This window comes from Tachysurus fulvidraco, chromosome 22, assembly GCF_022655615.1.
Source record: "Tachysurus fulvidraco isolate hzauxx_2018 chromosome 22, HZAU_PFXX_2.0, whole genome shotgun sequence".
NCBI lineage: Eukaryota > Metazoa > Chordata > Actinopteri > Siluriformes > Bagridae > Tachysurus > Tachysurus fulvidraco.
In genome coordinates this window covers 5,833,277-5,848,762 of record NC_062539.1, presented here as the reverse complement: position 1 = coordinate 5,848,762, position 15,486 = coordinate 5,833,277, and the positions used below count along the sequence as shown (strand labels likewise).

The 15,486-nt window shown below is 35.7% G+C and overlaps 1 protein-coding gene and 1 long non-coding RNA gene across 3 annotated transcripts; both read left to right on the top strand.

Annotated features, from left to right (window-relative positions):
• Nucleotides 1–2,917: 2,917 nt before the first annotated feature.
• Nucleotides 2,918–6,900, top strand: LOC113645348. Of its 2 annotated transcripts, XR_003441203.2 has the most exons (7): nucleotides 2,918–3,314; nucleotides 3,670–3,746; nucleotides 3,867–3,920; nucleotides 4,042–4,161; nucleotides 4,865–5,904; nucleotides 6,407–6,526; nucleotides 6,850–6,900. It is a non-coding gene; the product is annotated as an uncharacterized LOC113645348 (long non-coding RNA). The 2 variants fall into 2 exon arrangements; XR_003441201.2 differs by lacking the exons at nucleotides 2,918–3,314; nucleotides 3,670–3,746; nucleotides 3,867–3,920; nucleotides 4,042–4,161 and having other exon boundaries at nucleotides 5,888–6,024.
• A 5,399-nt stretch (nucleotides 6,901–12,299) lies between these two features.
• Nucleotides 12,300–14,007, top strand: LOC113645345 (CD59B glycoprotein-like). Its single transcript, XM_027150884.2, has 4 exons — nucleotides 12,300–12,408; nucleotides 12,575–12,627; nucleotides 13,080–13,199; nucleotides 13,686–14,007. Exons 2-4 carry the CDS (start codon nucleotides 12,579–12,581, stop codon nucleotides 13,784–13,786), a joined length of 270 nt encoding a protein of 89 aa, XP_027006685.2. The 5' UTR covers nucleotides 12,300–12,408; nucleotides 12,575–12,578; the 3' UTR covers nucleotides 13,787–14,007.
• Nucleotides 14,008–15,486: the final 1,479 nt, after the last annotated feature.

Genomic DNA, 15,486 nt, shown 5'->3' with positions numbered 1-15,486 from the left:
TTCACTCACGCAATCACACACTACGGACAATTTTCCAGAGATGCCAATCAACCTACCATGCATGTCTTTGGACCGGGGGAGGAAACCGGAGTTCCCGGAGGAAACCCCAGAGGCACGGGGAGAACATGCAAACTCCACACACACAAGGCGGAGGCGGGAATCGAACCCCCAACCCCGGAGGTGTGAGGCAAACGTGCTAACCACTAAGCCACCGTGCCCCCCAACTTTTTTTTTTTTATAATTCACCAAATTGCTAGATTACCAAAAGTGTGTTAAGTAATCCATACTGTTAATTAATAACTTAACAGCATAAGAGCAGTATTAAAATGTTTCTCAGTCATGTCTTTTATGCTAAAGAGAATTATACCATAATAGGAACAGCGCTTCTGTATATCGAATGGACATCACGAGAAAGTTTGTTATCTGAGATCACTTATTACAGATCACTTGCTTTTTGCTTGTATTTATTGGAGTTACAGTGTTAAATGTTTGAAGCTTGAAGAATTTTCAGTCAAGGTCTAATAAAAATAAACCTAGGGTGATAAATGAAGCAAAATGAAGCAAATATATGTGTAGAACATCTTAAAACAGACAATACAACACATTTGCATTTCTGCAAGCTTGTAGAAGGAACATGATGTACACACCTCAACTGAGTTACCTTCTATTTTTGCTTCTTATAACCAGTCTGCTGTTGTTATCAGTGAAGGTAATAGTTTTAAATACTGTTTGTTTAAAATTTAACATAGTCTGTGAAGGGATGTGTAGGGGGTTATGAAGATTAAATCACTGTTGCTTTGGTTTGTTGCTTTTATACTTCATGCTGCCTATATTTGAAATATCAAGAATTATCATATCAGCACCTGTGAAATCCAGGAGGGTTGGAACATGCACATCAGGTTTATTTAAAGGAATATTAGATAAATACTGGTGAAACTCAGACTCAACACAAACGTGTTTAACCTACAGGAAAAGATGATTTTCTTATTATAAATGTGTTTTTTTTTGTGTGTGTTGTTGTTGTCGTCGTTGTAAACAGCATTATCAGTCGTATATTCTTTTAACTCTAAGACTCTGTTGTTAGTCAAAACCTGTACTTAACTATTTTTTCAGCTAAGTTATTATATAATAGCTTGAACGAGGAAAACCTCTTGAAGGCTTTCATTACCTGTTGTACTTCATATATCAGTGGTTCAAGCCACTTATTCCAAATCCATGTATATTTTCATTGCATATTTCCACCAGGAGTAACACAATGAGGTCCATACCAATTCTTTTCAAACGGAGCCTTGATCAGTGGCAACGGGCTCAAGGATGCTTATGCTTTTGGAGTAGCTGGCTATGGAGTCAGCAGCCAACATTGGCAGCATGTTACAAACGTCCATTAAATCAGTGTCAATAGATGCTGTCCAAATGTCCAACAATATGTTACAAAAGAAACATTCAACATTCTCTGTTTCATCTTGCTATCAGACATTTTTGCTGTATGTATAGGGTTTTTTTTGTAGCTTTAATCATTGTTGCATTTGTTGGCTAGTTTTAAATCTTATGTTGCCTAAATGTTAAATATCAATTATAATGAAATCAATATATGAGGGTGGGAACTTGCACATTAGTTGTATTTAAAAGAGGCAAGCCGAACTAGTCAGCACTCGGAGCTACTTTCTTCTTTATTTCTCTTTCTAACACTGAAGGTAAGAGCTGAGTGGTGGGACGGTTTGTATATTTCATTCATTCATTATTACAGCATAAGAATTACTTGTGCTGAATGTTACTGCTCCCCATGTACATCCCTTAATGATCTCATTTGACCCATCGTCTATTGGCTACATCCAGCATGATAATGCAACATGTCACAAAGCAAAAGTCGTCTCAAACCAGTTTCATGAAGGCGGTAATGAGTTCTCATTGTTGTCATTGGCTTTCCCAGTAACGGGATCTGAATCTAACAGAACACTTTTGGGATATAATACAGATGATACACCTGAAAAATCTGCAGGAAAAAGAACAATTCAATAATAACAACAAGGATTTCAAAGGAATATTTCCAAAATCCATGTCAAGAAGAATGGAGACTGTTTTGAGATGAAAAAAAAATCATATACAGTATTAGTGTAGTGTTTTCTAATAAAATGTTTGGTGAATGTATGTTCTATAACATGCTTCAGTTGTGCCATATTATATCATATTACCGCTCTAACTCATTCTCAGTCACCTCTCTGTATTCACCAGCACCAAACCACACTCACACCTGCTACAAGTTAATTATGTTGTTTTATTATAATAGGTTGTATACGAGGACATGAACTAACTGCTAAATGCTCTTTATCTCCTTAGATACCTTTTACAGGCGATGCCACCATATGGCAGATTTTCTACATCTAAAGAACTTCCTATTTTTGGATGTAGAATGCTGTGAGAACGACTACTGCAATTAGCATAGTAGCATGTTTAACTACAAGCATTTTGATTTCTTTATTATTACACATTTTTTCTTTTTCAATTATGTAAACAGCAAAATCATTAGTATATTTTCTATTCACTCTAAGACTGTTTCTTTTCTGAGAAATTATTTATAAAAGTCTTTTTAGCAGCTATTTGATTTTGTCACGATTAGACACAGGCGAGTGAGGATCCAAATGCAGTTTAAAGTTTTACTAAACCAAAACAAGAAATAAATAAATAGGCAGGCAAAAAACAGAGACATAGACAACATAGTACAACGACTAACACCAGGGAAGTGAACAAACAGAGTAGATATAGTGAACAAGAACCAATAACAAAGCAGAGACAATCAGAGACAAAGACAACACACAGATTGAGTACAATTAGTGTCCATGGTAACCAAGAAGTGGGCGGAGCAAACAATTAACAGGGCAAGGCAGCAGACAGAAACAAAGGAAAACACAGACAGACTCATTACAGATTTATTGCTCATTTTATTTGAACAGGAGTCACAAGGCTGACATTGTGCCTTACAAGCATGAAAGAATTAAGATGGAGAGCTTTAAGCCGATTTGCACTCATTTATTTAATAATAATAATAATAATAATAATAATAATAATAATAATAATAATAATAAAACACTTGTGATATACTGATGGCCAGGTACTGAGTTAGACATAGACAGACATAGATAACAGATATTTTTAAGTATCGGATAAAAACCAATAATTCATCCAAAAATTCAGTAGTGCACTCGTCAGGCCCTGTGTGCTGAGGTAAATCGGGAATCATGCTGCATAGTCGACCAGGACTAACACAAAGCCTTGGATCAGAGGCGTACGTACCAATTCTTTCGAAGGACACAGTGGTAAGCGGTAATGGACATAGTGCAGTTATTGTACTGTGTAAGGTTGTCTATTCTATATCTTTGCTAACACAGTGTGTACCCTTTACATAACCTTGAATACCTCTATTTAAAGCTGTTTCATTTAGGGTTTCAAAGCAGAGAATCATTGCAAATAGATAACAAAAATATCCCAGAAAGATTACAAAAGAAACAATCAACATTCTGTGTCTCATCTTGGTATCAGCCACTTTGCTGTATGTATAGGGTTTTTTGTAGCTTTAATCATAGTTGCTTTTTTTGGTTAGTTTTAAATCTTATGTTGTTAAGTTTGAATATCAATCAGAGGTGGGAACTTACACGTTTGATTCATTTAAAGGAGGAAAGCTAAACTGGTAAAACCTAGAACTGGGACTCAGTCAAAGCTGCTTTCTCCTTTACTACACTTTCTAACAGGTAAGAACTGACAAAAGATCATTCTTATTGAGCTGTTGCATTATTTATTAATTAATTTATGCTTCGATATGCTTATGTATTTGATTTCATAGAAGTTTGTCTCTTTACAAATATGTGCAGAATAATGAAGACTTGTGTTTGTGACTCTGGTCCTTACCTTGATGCTGATGAGTGGTGAGTTTAAATCAAAACTTCTTTCACATTTTTACAGTAATGTCTATTAGTAGCTGTAATGTGGAGTTATGATGAGGCAGGATGCAAGTTATTGTGGCTTTTGGTCTCCACCGTGTTACAGGTGTTTCTGCTCTGACATGCAACACCTGTGCCCCGTTGTATAATTCCAAGTGTTTACCCATTCCTAAAACCTGCTATTACACAGATGCCTGTATGACTCATTATCGGGTGCTTCAGAAACGTACGTCTTTTCTTATGTTTCTTCATCATTTTTGCACCTCACAGATTGAACATACACAGAGGCCCTCAAGGGCATGTTTCTTTGGCTCAGTAGATGGTCAGTAATGAAATAGGAAGCTTTTTTAAATGTATACTGTAATGTTACGACATTCTAAGTCACTTTAGGGTTTTTTTGTAGCTTTGGCTGTGTTCTGTTCATAGCCTTCCAATACACACACATACTTAATTGCATAATAATAATAATATAAAAAAAGGATAAAAAGTGACGTGACATATGGCTAAGTATGGTGACCCATACTCAGAATTCGTTCTCTGCATTTGACCCATCCAAAGTGCACACACACACAGCAGTGAACACTCACCCGGAGCAGTGGGCAGCCATTTATGCTGCGGCGCCCGGGGAGCAGTTGGGGGGTTCGGTGCCTTGCTCAAGGGCACCTCAGATTCGAACCCACAACCTTAGGATTACGAGTCAGACTCTCTAACCCTTCAGCCACGACTTGCCCACAGCACACATACATTTAATCACTGAAAACCTTGGAGCACCTGTACACCTACACGTTTATTCAATTATGTAATCAACCAATCATGTGACAGTAGATCAATGTATGTAATATTCAGGTAATATTCATATTGTATGCTAATTATGTCAGGTTGTGGTCAGGAACCTTTCACTACCCGCTAAATGTTCTTTATCTCCTTAGCTATCCATTATTCGCAATGCCACTTTATGTCAGACTGCCTTCGTCTAGAGAAGTTACCTTTCTTGCAAATCACATGCTGTCAGGAAGACTTGTGCAATTAACACCGTGTTTAAGCATGAACATGCTTCATCTAAATGATGATTCCATTATTATTGTTTAATGGAAGCATGCAAACAGCAACATCAGTAAGATATTCTGTTCACTCCGAGACTCTGTTTTTAATCAAATCCTGTACTGAAAAATAAATGCATAATAAAATAATTTTAGCAGCTTATTTATTTGTTTGTCTGTCTCATCAAGACAAAAGCACAACTATTATCTATTATCTGTCTTCTTTTACATTTAACTCTACAATATTTTATGAATCATAAACATACAATGCTGCCTTACAAGCATGGACTAAAGATGAGGGATAGTATGATGTGGCCAGTTCCTGAGTTAGTGAGACAATAATGATACTGAATGCCATTAAAGAGAGAGAATTTTTAACACCGACAGCATGAATCCATGGACCCAGCCTGCCATGTGTCAGCAGTCCGACATGGTGAAGGTGGTGTAAATGAATATGTACTGAACAGGATTTTTTTTTTTTTTTGCAACACTCCAAACAATTGCTTTAATGTTCAATGATCTGAACCTGATAGAACAACCTTTGGGTTGTATTATGTTTGTTATGTTCTGTAAAGCTGCTTTGAGATGATATCAATTGTTAAATGTGCTATATAAATAAATTTTAATTGAATTGAATTCAGTACTGGTTCATCAAAGCTACTTTTTCCTTTACTTCACTCTATAAACACTGAAGGTAAGATCTTATAGAGTAACATACTAATGGCTCGGTGGATGGATGGATTTGAAATTTTCTTATAAAATATTATTTCAGTTACCTACATTTAATATTGAATATATATTAACTAGTGGTTGTTGTTTTGTTATTGTTGTTGTTGTTGTTTTGCAATTATAAAAAATACCCTTTTTACTCTGTAGAATAATGAAGATTCTGTTCTTGACTCTGATTCTTACCTTGATGGTAATGAGAGGTGAGTTTCAACAGTGCTTCTGTTAGTTTAAAACAAAATTTGGTTTGCACATTTTCAAAGAAATATGGAACTTGAGAACATGGCTTAGAGCTGCACAATAAAACCAGAGATGGGACAGAGGTAAAGAAAAAACAAAACAAACACATTAAAAAAAAAAGGCACTGATAATTTTAATGAGCACGCACTATTAATTAGAGATTTAAATCTAAATCTATATGTAAATTTCTGTATAGCTGATTCGTAACCGTGTCAATATTGGTATCATATAAGAGAGTCACTTTAAACTATTTCAAATAACTATTTGTAAGTTTTCAGTGTGTCTGCATGATTTAAAGCTTAAACATCCATATATATATATATATAATTTGTTTACATATAGGACTGTGGAGTAAATGTGAAAATGTGAACACAGGACCGGTGATACTGTTATTTTATGTTATATAGTATGATATAAAATCTGTGCAGAAGTTTACTGTAGCTGTTGGTCTCCACTCTGTTACAGGTGATTCTTTTCTAAAATATGCTTACTGTCATCCAGGGAGAGGAGAAATGTGTTTCTATGATTTTCAGTCCTGCATTGCAGCGAATGCCTGTATTACTTATGAGCTCAAGAACGAACCATGTAAGTACCCACTTGTGTTAAGTTAGCATCATTGCACCTCACAGACAATTAACGTAACATAAGCAGCACATTCTCAAAAGATAAGTTAATTGTATTAGTTTGTGAACAGGGATTTGCACTGACCACTAAATGTTCTCTCCTTAGATACAGTACAGCCCAAAAGTTTGGACACACCTTCTCATTCAAAGAGTTTTCTTTATTTTCTTGACTATGAAAATTGTAGATTCACACTGAAGGCATCAACACTATGAATTAACACATGTGGAATTATATACGTACATAACAAAAAAGTGTGAAACAACTGAAAATATGTCATATTCTAGGTTCTTCAGTAGCCACCTTTTGCTTTGATTACTGCTTTGCACACTCTTGGCATTCTCTTGATGAGCTTCAAGAGGTCGTCACCTGAAATGGTCTTCCAACAGTCTTGAAGGAGTTCCCAGAGATGCTTAGCACTTGGCCCTTTTGCCTTCACTCTGCGGTCCTGCTCACCCCAAACCATCTCGATTGTGTTCAGGTCCGGTGACTGTGGAGGCCAGGTCATCTGGCGCAGCACCCCATCACTCTCCTTCATGGTCAAATAGCCCTTACACAGCCTGGAGGTGTGTTTGGGGTCATTGTCCTGTTGAAAAGGTGGTGCGTCCAAACTTTTGGAAGGTGTGTCCAAACTTTTGGTTTGTACTGTACGTTGGCAAGGCTGTGGTAAATGGTATAACAACAGCCTGGTATAACAATCACACATGCACCTTAAATCATACCAACCGAAAATATAAAACTAAATTATCACTGTTCCAACTTGCATGAAAAGACAACCACATGAGCTATAGAATGATTCTTAGTACTGATAGATCAACATACTGTGTCTCTCCACCCCAATAGAAGATAACAAAATAACCTAGATTCTTAATTGCCTCATTTACATTTACATTTATTGCATTTGGCAGACGGCCTTATCCAGAGCGTTGTAGAAATGTGCTTTTAAGTGTCTATTGATGAATACATTATCACTGGTTCACTAGGTTACAGACTTAGGATACCATCAACCTAAAACTCTGTTCAGGGTTTTTTGTTTGTATGTTTGTTTTTTAAATACACATATAACTAACAGGGGAAAGTATTAGATTAAGTGCTTCAGGAAGAGGATGGTCAGAGATAGCCAGTGACTCAGCTGTTTGGAGATCTAGGGGAAGTTCATTTCACCACCTCAATGCCGGAGCAGAAAAGTGTCTTGTTGTATACCTAACTCTTACATAGAGAGTTGGTGGGACCAGTCGAGCAGTGCTGGTAGCTCAGAGGGTGCAAGGTGCAGTGTGAGGAGTGATACTGTACAAGGTTTGAGGTAAGAGGGAGCTGCTCCATTTTTGGCTTTGTAGACAAGTATCAGTTGTTTTGAATCTGATGCATGCAGCTACCAGAAGCCAGTGGTGGGTGCACAGCAGTGCGGTGGTATGTAAGAACTTAGCCACAATGAAAACTTTTGGATCTTTAATTCAATAATTCATGGGTAGACCTGCCAGCAGTGAGCAACTGCGAAAGTTTGTTGACGCTACTAGTCCCAAGCTTGACGCCACTCAGACACTGTTTGAGACCTCTGAATAAAGCGGCCATGTCTCTGCTATGTTTACAATCAAATTCTGAACTGCCGCCATTGACAGTGGGTGGAACCCCATGGCTTTATTATAAACTATTTCCCATTGAACTTTTACCAGATCTTAGTGAGCTAATCTCCCTGCCTACCAGAATTAACCAATGATCAGAATTAACCGATGATCAGCATCACACAGAGGGGGAAAAGCTACCCACCTGTTGGCTTAAGTCCTGGCCAGCCTCACTCCAGCCTCCTACTTTTGAAACAGAACCACCCACATAGACTGGTTCAGTGGGTGAGTCTTGAGTTGGGAAACCTCCTGCTACACAGCATTCACTTTCAGTTTTAGTGAGGTCACTTCTTAATTAGCAGCCACCTTGCATTTTCACTTCGGGTGCATCGGACCTTTATGCAGTTCTGCGCTATATAAGCATACTGCTGATACATTGTTCCTCACCAGATGGTCTTCTAAGTTTGTCCTGTGGTCCCAGTTAGTCATCCTGCCTTTATTCCTTTTCCTGCTTTTTCTAGTCCTGTCGATTCAGAATCAAAAACATTCTTATTGTTATTAAAGTTTTAAGAAAAAAAAATGTAAATTGTTCATAAAAGAAGAAATTATGTAAAAGAAATAAGAGAAATCTTATTAATTGCTTCACTTAAAAATCAAGTAAGGTGAAACTGAATCAGAATTCCTATGAATCTGGCATGACATCAATTTGATCATATTGTTGAAACACGGTGTGTTTTGTTTGCTTGTCCTTGAATTTTACTGTTTCATACTCTTTCATTTAGGGGTTTCAAAGCATGGGGCCAGAAGATTTAACTTTCTTCACTTGTTATCAGCTATGTTGGGTTTGAGAAGCATTAAACATTGTTGCTTTTGTTGGTTAGTTTTAAAAACGATATTTAAATTGAAAACCAGGAGAGTGGGAACATACAGATCAGATATATTTAATTAAAGGAGTTCAAAACAGTACTGTTTCATCAAAGCTACTTTCTCCGTTGCTTCACTTTATAACACTGAAGGTAGGATCTTATAGAGTAACATACTGTACTAATGGCTCGGTGGATTTTCAATAATATTATACAAATATTATTTTAGTCACATATTTAATATTTATATATATTTTCTCTGTACTGTATGTAACAGTCAAACCTGCTCACTAGGCTAGTATTTTGTGATTATTCACAAGTTCCTCTCTATGCTGTAGAATTATGAAGCCAGTTGGGCGCAAGGAGCAGGAGATGCAAAATTGTTTGTTTGCCTGAAAACCCTTTAATAAAGCTCACAGCAGTAATCCTTTAACTGTGTAAACCACAACCAATGGTGTATCTGTCAGGACTCAGCCCGAACTTTTGGCCACGTGCCTTTGTTTACCTTCCTTGTCACGTGTCTGCCCCGCCTTCGTCTGCCCCCCCCCCCCCGTCTCCACACCTGATCCTTATTGTCATCATTGTCTTTTTATATTTATTTATTGTCTTTTTTATATTTATATATCATTAGTTACGTTTACCCTTCGTTTTGTCTAGTCATTGTTGTGTCGTCATTTGTATTGCTTTAGTTATCGTCTTTTTATCTTTTTATTAAACCCCATTCATTTGAAGCTATCCTGCATACGGGTCTGTCTCCTTCCATTCTCGGTTGTGACAGTATCTTGGTGATTGAGTTATTTTGAAGTTAGGTTTAATTCATTTTTTTTTTATTTCATTTGATTTGACAAATAGTCACTACACTTATAATCTCTTACAGTTCACGTTTCTACAAACAGATCACTCAAAGCTTTTCTAAAAACAATCAGTTCTTCAATTAGCAGTGGTTATCAAACCCATAATTAAAAACCCATGACCTCAACCCCAAACAGCTGTCCAACTACTGGCCAATATCAAACAGAAAAGTTTAAAAAGTAGCATAGGAATTAAGGTGATGCCTACATAACGTCCATTAAATCTAACAATCAGGATTTAGGCCTCATTATAGCACTGGTTAAAGTTGTAAATTACCAATTTCTGACCCCTGAACTGGGTCTTTTATTATGAATATCAGATCACTGATAAGATTTTACCTGAACTCCAAACTCAGCAGTGTGCACTCACCATCAACACTAGGTGGGAGTATCTAACTATTCCTTGAAGAGAGGCCTGCACAGTGGAACCCATTTGTCCCAAAGATGAAGGCCCAAAAAAAAATCAATGTATAATTGAGTACAGTAAAAACATGGTAACTGAGGTAAAAACTTGATGTAAACAAAGGTTAAATATCCCCACAGGCCTTATTATAAAGAACACCTCAATACCTGCTTATTTATGCAGTTATTTAATCAGTCAATCATACTCTAGTAGCACAATGCATCGAATCATGCAGATACAAATCAAGAACGTTAGTAAATGTTCAAACATCGGAATGAAGAAAAGTGTCACTTTAACCATGGCATGATTAAAGGAAAAGCAACAGGTGTAAGTTTACCAGTAAAAAAAAAACTTTTGAGAGTATAGTGTATGAAAATCCCACGAAAGCAGCAGTTTCCAAATACTCTCACAAACCCATCTGCCATGGATAAAGTTACAAAGATCACATTTTCCCCTTTCTATATGATGTTAACAATAACTGACCTGTATCTGCATTATTTTTTTGCATTGTTTTGCTGGCCGATTAGCTTATTGAATAACTGCATAAATAAGCAAAATGAACAGTACGTATATATTAAATAGGTTATTCCAAATATTCCATATCTGAATGCGTCTAAGTAGCAGTGTTGATTGGATTTTGTGGGATGAGTTCATGTTTTTTATTTTATTTTATTATTATTTTTTTTTATTTTTAATAAATTTGCTAAAATTCAAACAAGCTTCTTGTCTTTATGGGAAATTATTTGTAGAATTTTGTGGAAAATAACAAATTGAATCCGCTTTGGAATAAGGCTGTACCATATTATATATTATTATAATATTTTCCGGATGCTCCGTATAAAAAAGTGATTATCAATTATACAATCCTTAAATGCAATCTTTGTAATCTTGTCAATAGTATGTATTTTACCTTTTGTCGACACACATTTTTGTAAATGTATTTTTACAGATTTTCTTAGTCAAGAATGAATAATATATTTTATTGTATAGTATATTTTAAGAGAATGGTTTATTTTACTGGAGGTTTCTGTGAGTAATAGTTTATTTAAGGGTTGTTTACAGAGTAAATAATGAATCGGTGGGAAGAGAAAACACACTTGTAGAACCTACTGAAACAATCAACACAACCCTTTTGTAATAGTGCACGATCAAAGCTGGAACATAATAAACACGGGTGTACTGAGTTATGATTAAATGGTGTCTTGCATAACTTAGTGTTAGCTGTGGGGCATTCCGGTAATCTTGCACAATCTTATACTTTAAATAGTATTGTGCAACAGAGGAGATTTTAATGGCATGCTTCCTGAACAACAGCACTTTTGTAAAAAAGCAGAATTGCATTTCCTTTTAAATGACCCAGAACCTAATAATGTTTATTCTTTAAAACAATAATCTTTTACTCAACTCCAAATCCAAATCCAATTTTCTCATGGATGCAACTTCATAACAAATTGCACAAGTGAACATAAGGTTAGCACAAAGTGTTTTTTAATTTATTGCTCAATGTACAGTATACAGCATTCATATCACTCACACTTTCAACACACAGTGTTCCCTTTGCTTGACCTTGAATTTCAGTGTTAGTTCTGAGCAATGCACCCTGACAGGTGCCAGTACAGGATATATAACTTCCTACATGTGAAAAATGACCACAAAAGATGAGAAAGGAAGAAATACTGTACACATTGTTGAAGATGTCGTTGTCTTTATCGTTGGTAATAAACATTACAGTATGTTGTCTAAATATGTATAAGTTTAAATTATATTTATCTTCATTGTCCTTACAAAAGTACAAGTACAAGGCAACAAAATGCAGATGTATAAATATCAAGTTAAAAACTGTAGACTTTATGTTAATACAAAAGGTAGTGATGATTGTGCAATGTGTTTTGTAAGATAAAGGGTAGAATATGTTTTTGCACCAGACTGCAAAAAGCCACATGACTAAAGTAAACACTATGATTTCTTGTATTGTGAAATTACAGTTCATTATTGTGTAATATTCCCATACTGTAGGTGAAAGTCCATACCTCTGTGAAAAGCAGGAGGGTGGGAACTTCCCTAGATTTATTTAAAAGAGGACACTGGAACACAGAACTGGCAGAACTGGTGCACAGTTAAAGCTTATACACTACTTTGTCCTTTATTGCGATCTCTAACACTGAAGGTAAGATCCTATCGAATATCAGAATATCGAATGGAGCCGTTTAGTATTTTTATTATTTTTTTTTTTTTGCTTTGATATGAAATAAAAATGTAATGTGAATGTTCCTGTCAATGTCAGCTACATGTACCTATTAGTATTTTTTTTTTAAAACATTTTTACACTGCAGAATAATGAAGACTCTGGTTCTGGCTCTGATTTTTGCCTTGATGCTGATGAGTGGTGAGTATCAATCTGACTCACATTTACAACAAAATCTGCATCTGCTTCACCATCTTTGCAAATTTTGTGTTCATGCTACACAGGAAACTTCAAATACAATAATACAGTATAGTTGTATACTTCTAAACAACTGTGGATTAAAAGGAAGAAAATTTTTTATCTAAAATATATGTATAAAGATAGCAGACACTTAAACTTAAGTATACAATAAATCAGCATTTATACTGCCCTAGAATATGATGGAGGAAGGATATCAGTCAGGGTTTCAATGTTCAATGTCTTATTTGTCTTATTAATTTCTAACCTGCACGAGCAGACTTGATGATTGACTTTGTTGAGTAATGAATGAATAAATGAATGATTGAATGAATGAATGAATAATCCCATTTTCTGGAAGTGCCTTCATGTTTACAGAATGTTTATTGTAGCTTTTGGTCTCCACTCTATTTCAGGTTCTGCTCTCCAATGCAACAACTGTGTTCCAAGTAAAGGTACTAGATGTACTAACACGATCGGAACATGTGGCTATAAGAAAGACGCCTGTATCTCTGCTCGATTCACCATCTATCCATGTAAGTGCATTCTTGTGTTTATTTCAGTCAGGACCACTTGAGTCAAAATAAAGACAATTCTTTTTGATATATATTTAAATTTTCTTTGCAAGTTTGTTAAAATTACATTTGGCGGGACAAAATTACATTTGATTACATTTGAAAGGGACCAATTGAGTGCTTAGGTATCAGATCAGCTGATGGGGCTGGGTTAGACAATTATTTGACAATCAGCTGATAGCAGAGCTTGACTATGTGGCCTGCCTGAACTGACACTGATCGCTATATTTATGATAATTGATTACCTTATATGATCACCTCTGAGATTCTTAATATAACATTAGAGCAGAGCAGAGCAGATCTTACATATAAAACTCAAATCTAACCTCTGTAGTACAATAATTAGAAAACATGGCACACTCTAACATCTCACATGGAATTAATTAATTAATATATATATATATATATAAGATTGCACTGACTGCTACTTTTTTTTTATCTCTTTAGTTACTTACTTCAGGAGATGCATCGCAATGTCAGACTGCCTACTTCTACAGTCCACTTCGAACATCGTAGCTCGATGCTGTCAGACAAACCTCTGCAATTAGGATAACGCAGAACCACGAACATCTAAACGATCTAAAGGATGATCTGTTCATTATTACTTTTGTTTTCTGTCCTTTTTTTCCCTTTTCAGTTATATACTCAGAAAGAAACATTATATACTCTGTGGGTTCGGTTCTGTACCCGAGTCTGTTTTAACTTGACAAAGTCTGACAATCTTGTACTGATGAAATGCATTTTAAAATAAAAGTCTATTCAGCAGTAATTTGAATATTTTTATTTATTTTTGACAAAGCTGTGAAACAGGTATTACTGTATACTTACTGTATTACAGTAAGGTGTAATGTAGCTCCAGTTTTCCCAATAATATCACATTTCTAAGTCACCACTCAGGCTATATAGATTCTGTGTTATCTTATACTTTATCTCCATTGTCAGGGATGGTTCTCAAATCCCAGCTACAATCTATTGTCCCAGAGTGGGGTTTTCTCTATAACTATGAATAGTGTAATATAAAACTGGAAAATCCTGCTCCAAAATAATAATATAAAAGAGGTTTCTTACACAGATAGACAAATCCCCTGTGTGTAGGCAAAACAAGCTTCACACTTTGAATTTGAGTTGATTTGCAGAAAGAAAACAAAATATAAAGTGATGAAAGAACTTGGAAATAATGGAACTATGTGGGAATCCCATATGAACTAGACACAGGCGCTGGAAACGTGTTTTATTAATTAATTACAAAGATTATAACTAAAGAGTGGAAAGGCTTGGGGTGTGATTTTTGTATTTTAATTCTAGGTATAATCTCTAATGTGAAATAATGTGTTTAAATTCAAGCCTCGATCTCTTTGTTGTCTTTAAATTCAAACTCTAATCTCTTTGTGTATAAATTCAAGCTCCGATCTCGTCATTGTGTTTAAATTCAAGCTCTGATCTCTTTCTGGTATTTAGGTGAAAATCATAGCCATTAAAGGTGTTTAGGCTTCTGGGAGGAAATACAGTACTGTACTGTAGAACATGAGCTGAATGTCATTATAAATGCTGTTTATAAGAAACATTTTTACCTCAGTTTATAACTTCTGCTTTAAGAATACACACAATTAAAGGCTGTTCAAAACACATTTCAAGTACAATAATGCAAATGGAAATACTAAATCTATTACATTGCTGATTCCAGTGGCTTTCACTGCTAGTTATAATGTTCCAGAATTGTTTACGGTGTTCTAATATAGTATGTAGTAGCCTAGTGGTTAAGTTGTTGGACAATCGAAAGGTTGTGAGTTTGATTCCCACATCTACCAAGCTGCCACTGTTGGGCCCCTGAGCAAGGCCCTTAACCCTCAATTGCTCAGTTGTATAAAAAATGTAAGTCACTCTGGATAAAGGTGTCTGGTTAATGTGATAGTAAAATCTTATGCAAAAGGGCTCCGATTGCAGATACCTGTGTGTTTTTGGAGTGTTAGGTGCTGTAACTGTTCACATTTCTCTTCACTCTATCCGGCTTTTTCAGCTCCATATATCTTTGCAGAATGCCTGAGAGTTTGAAAGTTACATGAGTGCATTCACCAGCAGAGTTTCTTGTGTATTAAGACTCAATTCTACTATGTGAAAATTCTGCTGGAACTTCAGGACATGCCAGTAGGAGGCGTCATCAGCCCAAATGTCCATACAGCGACAAGAGTTCAAGCGTTTTAGAACAGAGCACTATAAAGAAAAGTCTTGATAAATTCAAACCAAAATA

Bases quoted from the DNA above. Each gene is read 5' to 3' on its own strand.
- LOC113645345 (XM_027150884.2), top strand. From the start codon at position 12,579: ATGAAGACTCTGGTTCTGGCTCTGATTTTTGCCTTGATGCTGATGAGT. The intron at 12,628-13,079 runs GTGAGTATCAAT...ACTCTATTTCAG, and splicing joins TGCCTTGATGCTGATGAGTG to GTTCTGCTCTCCAATGCAAC. The intron at 13,200-13,685 runs GTAAGTGCATTC...TTATCTCTTTAG, and splicing joins TCGATTCACCATCTATCCAT to TTACTTACTTCAGGAGATGC.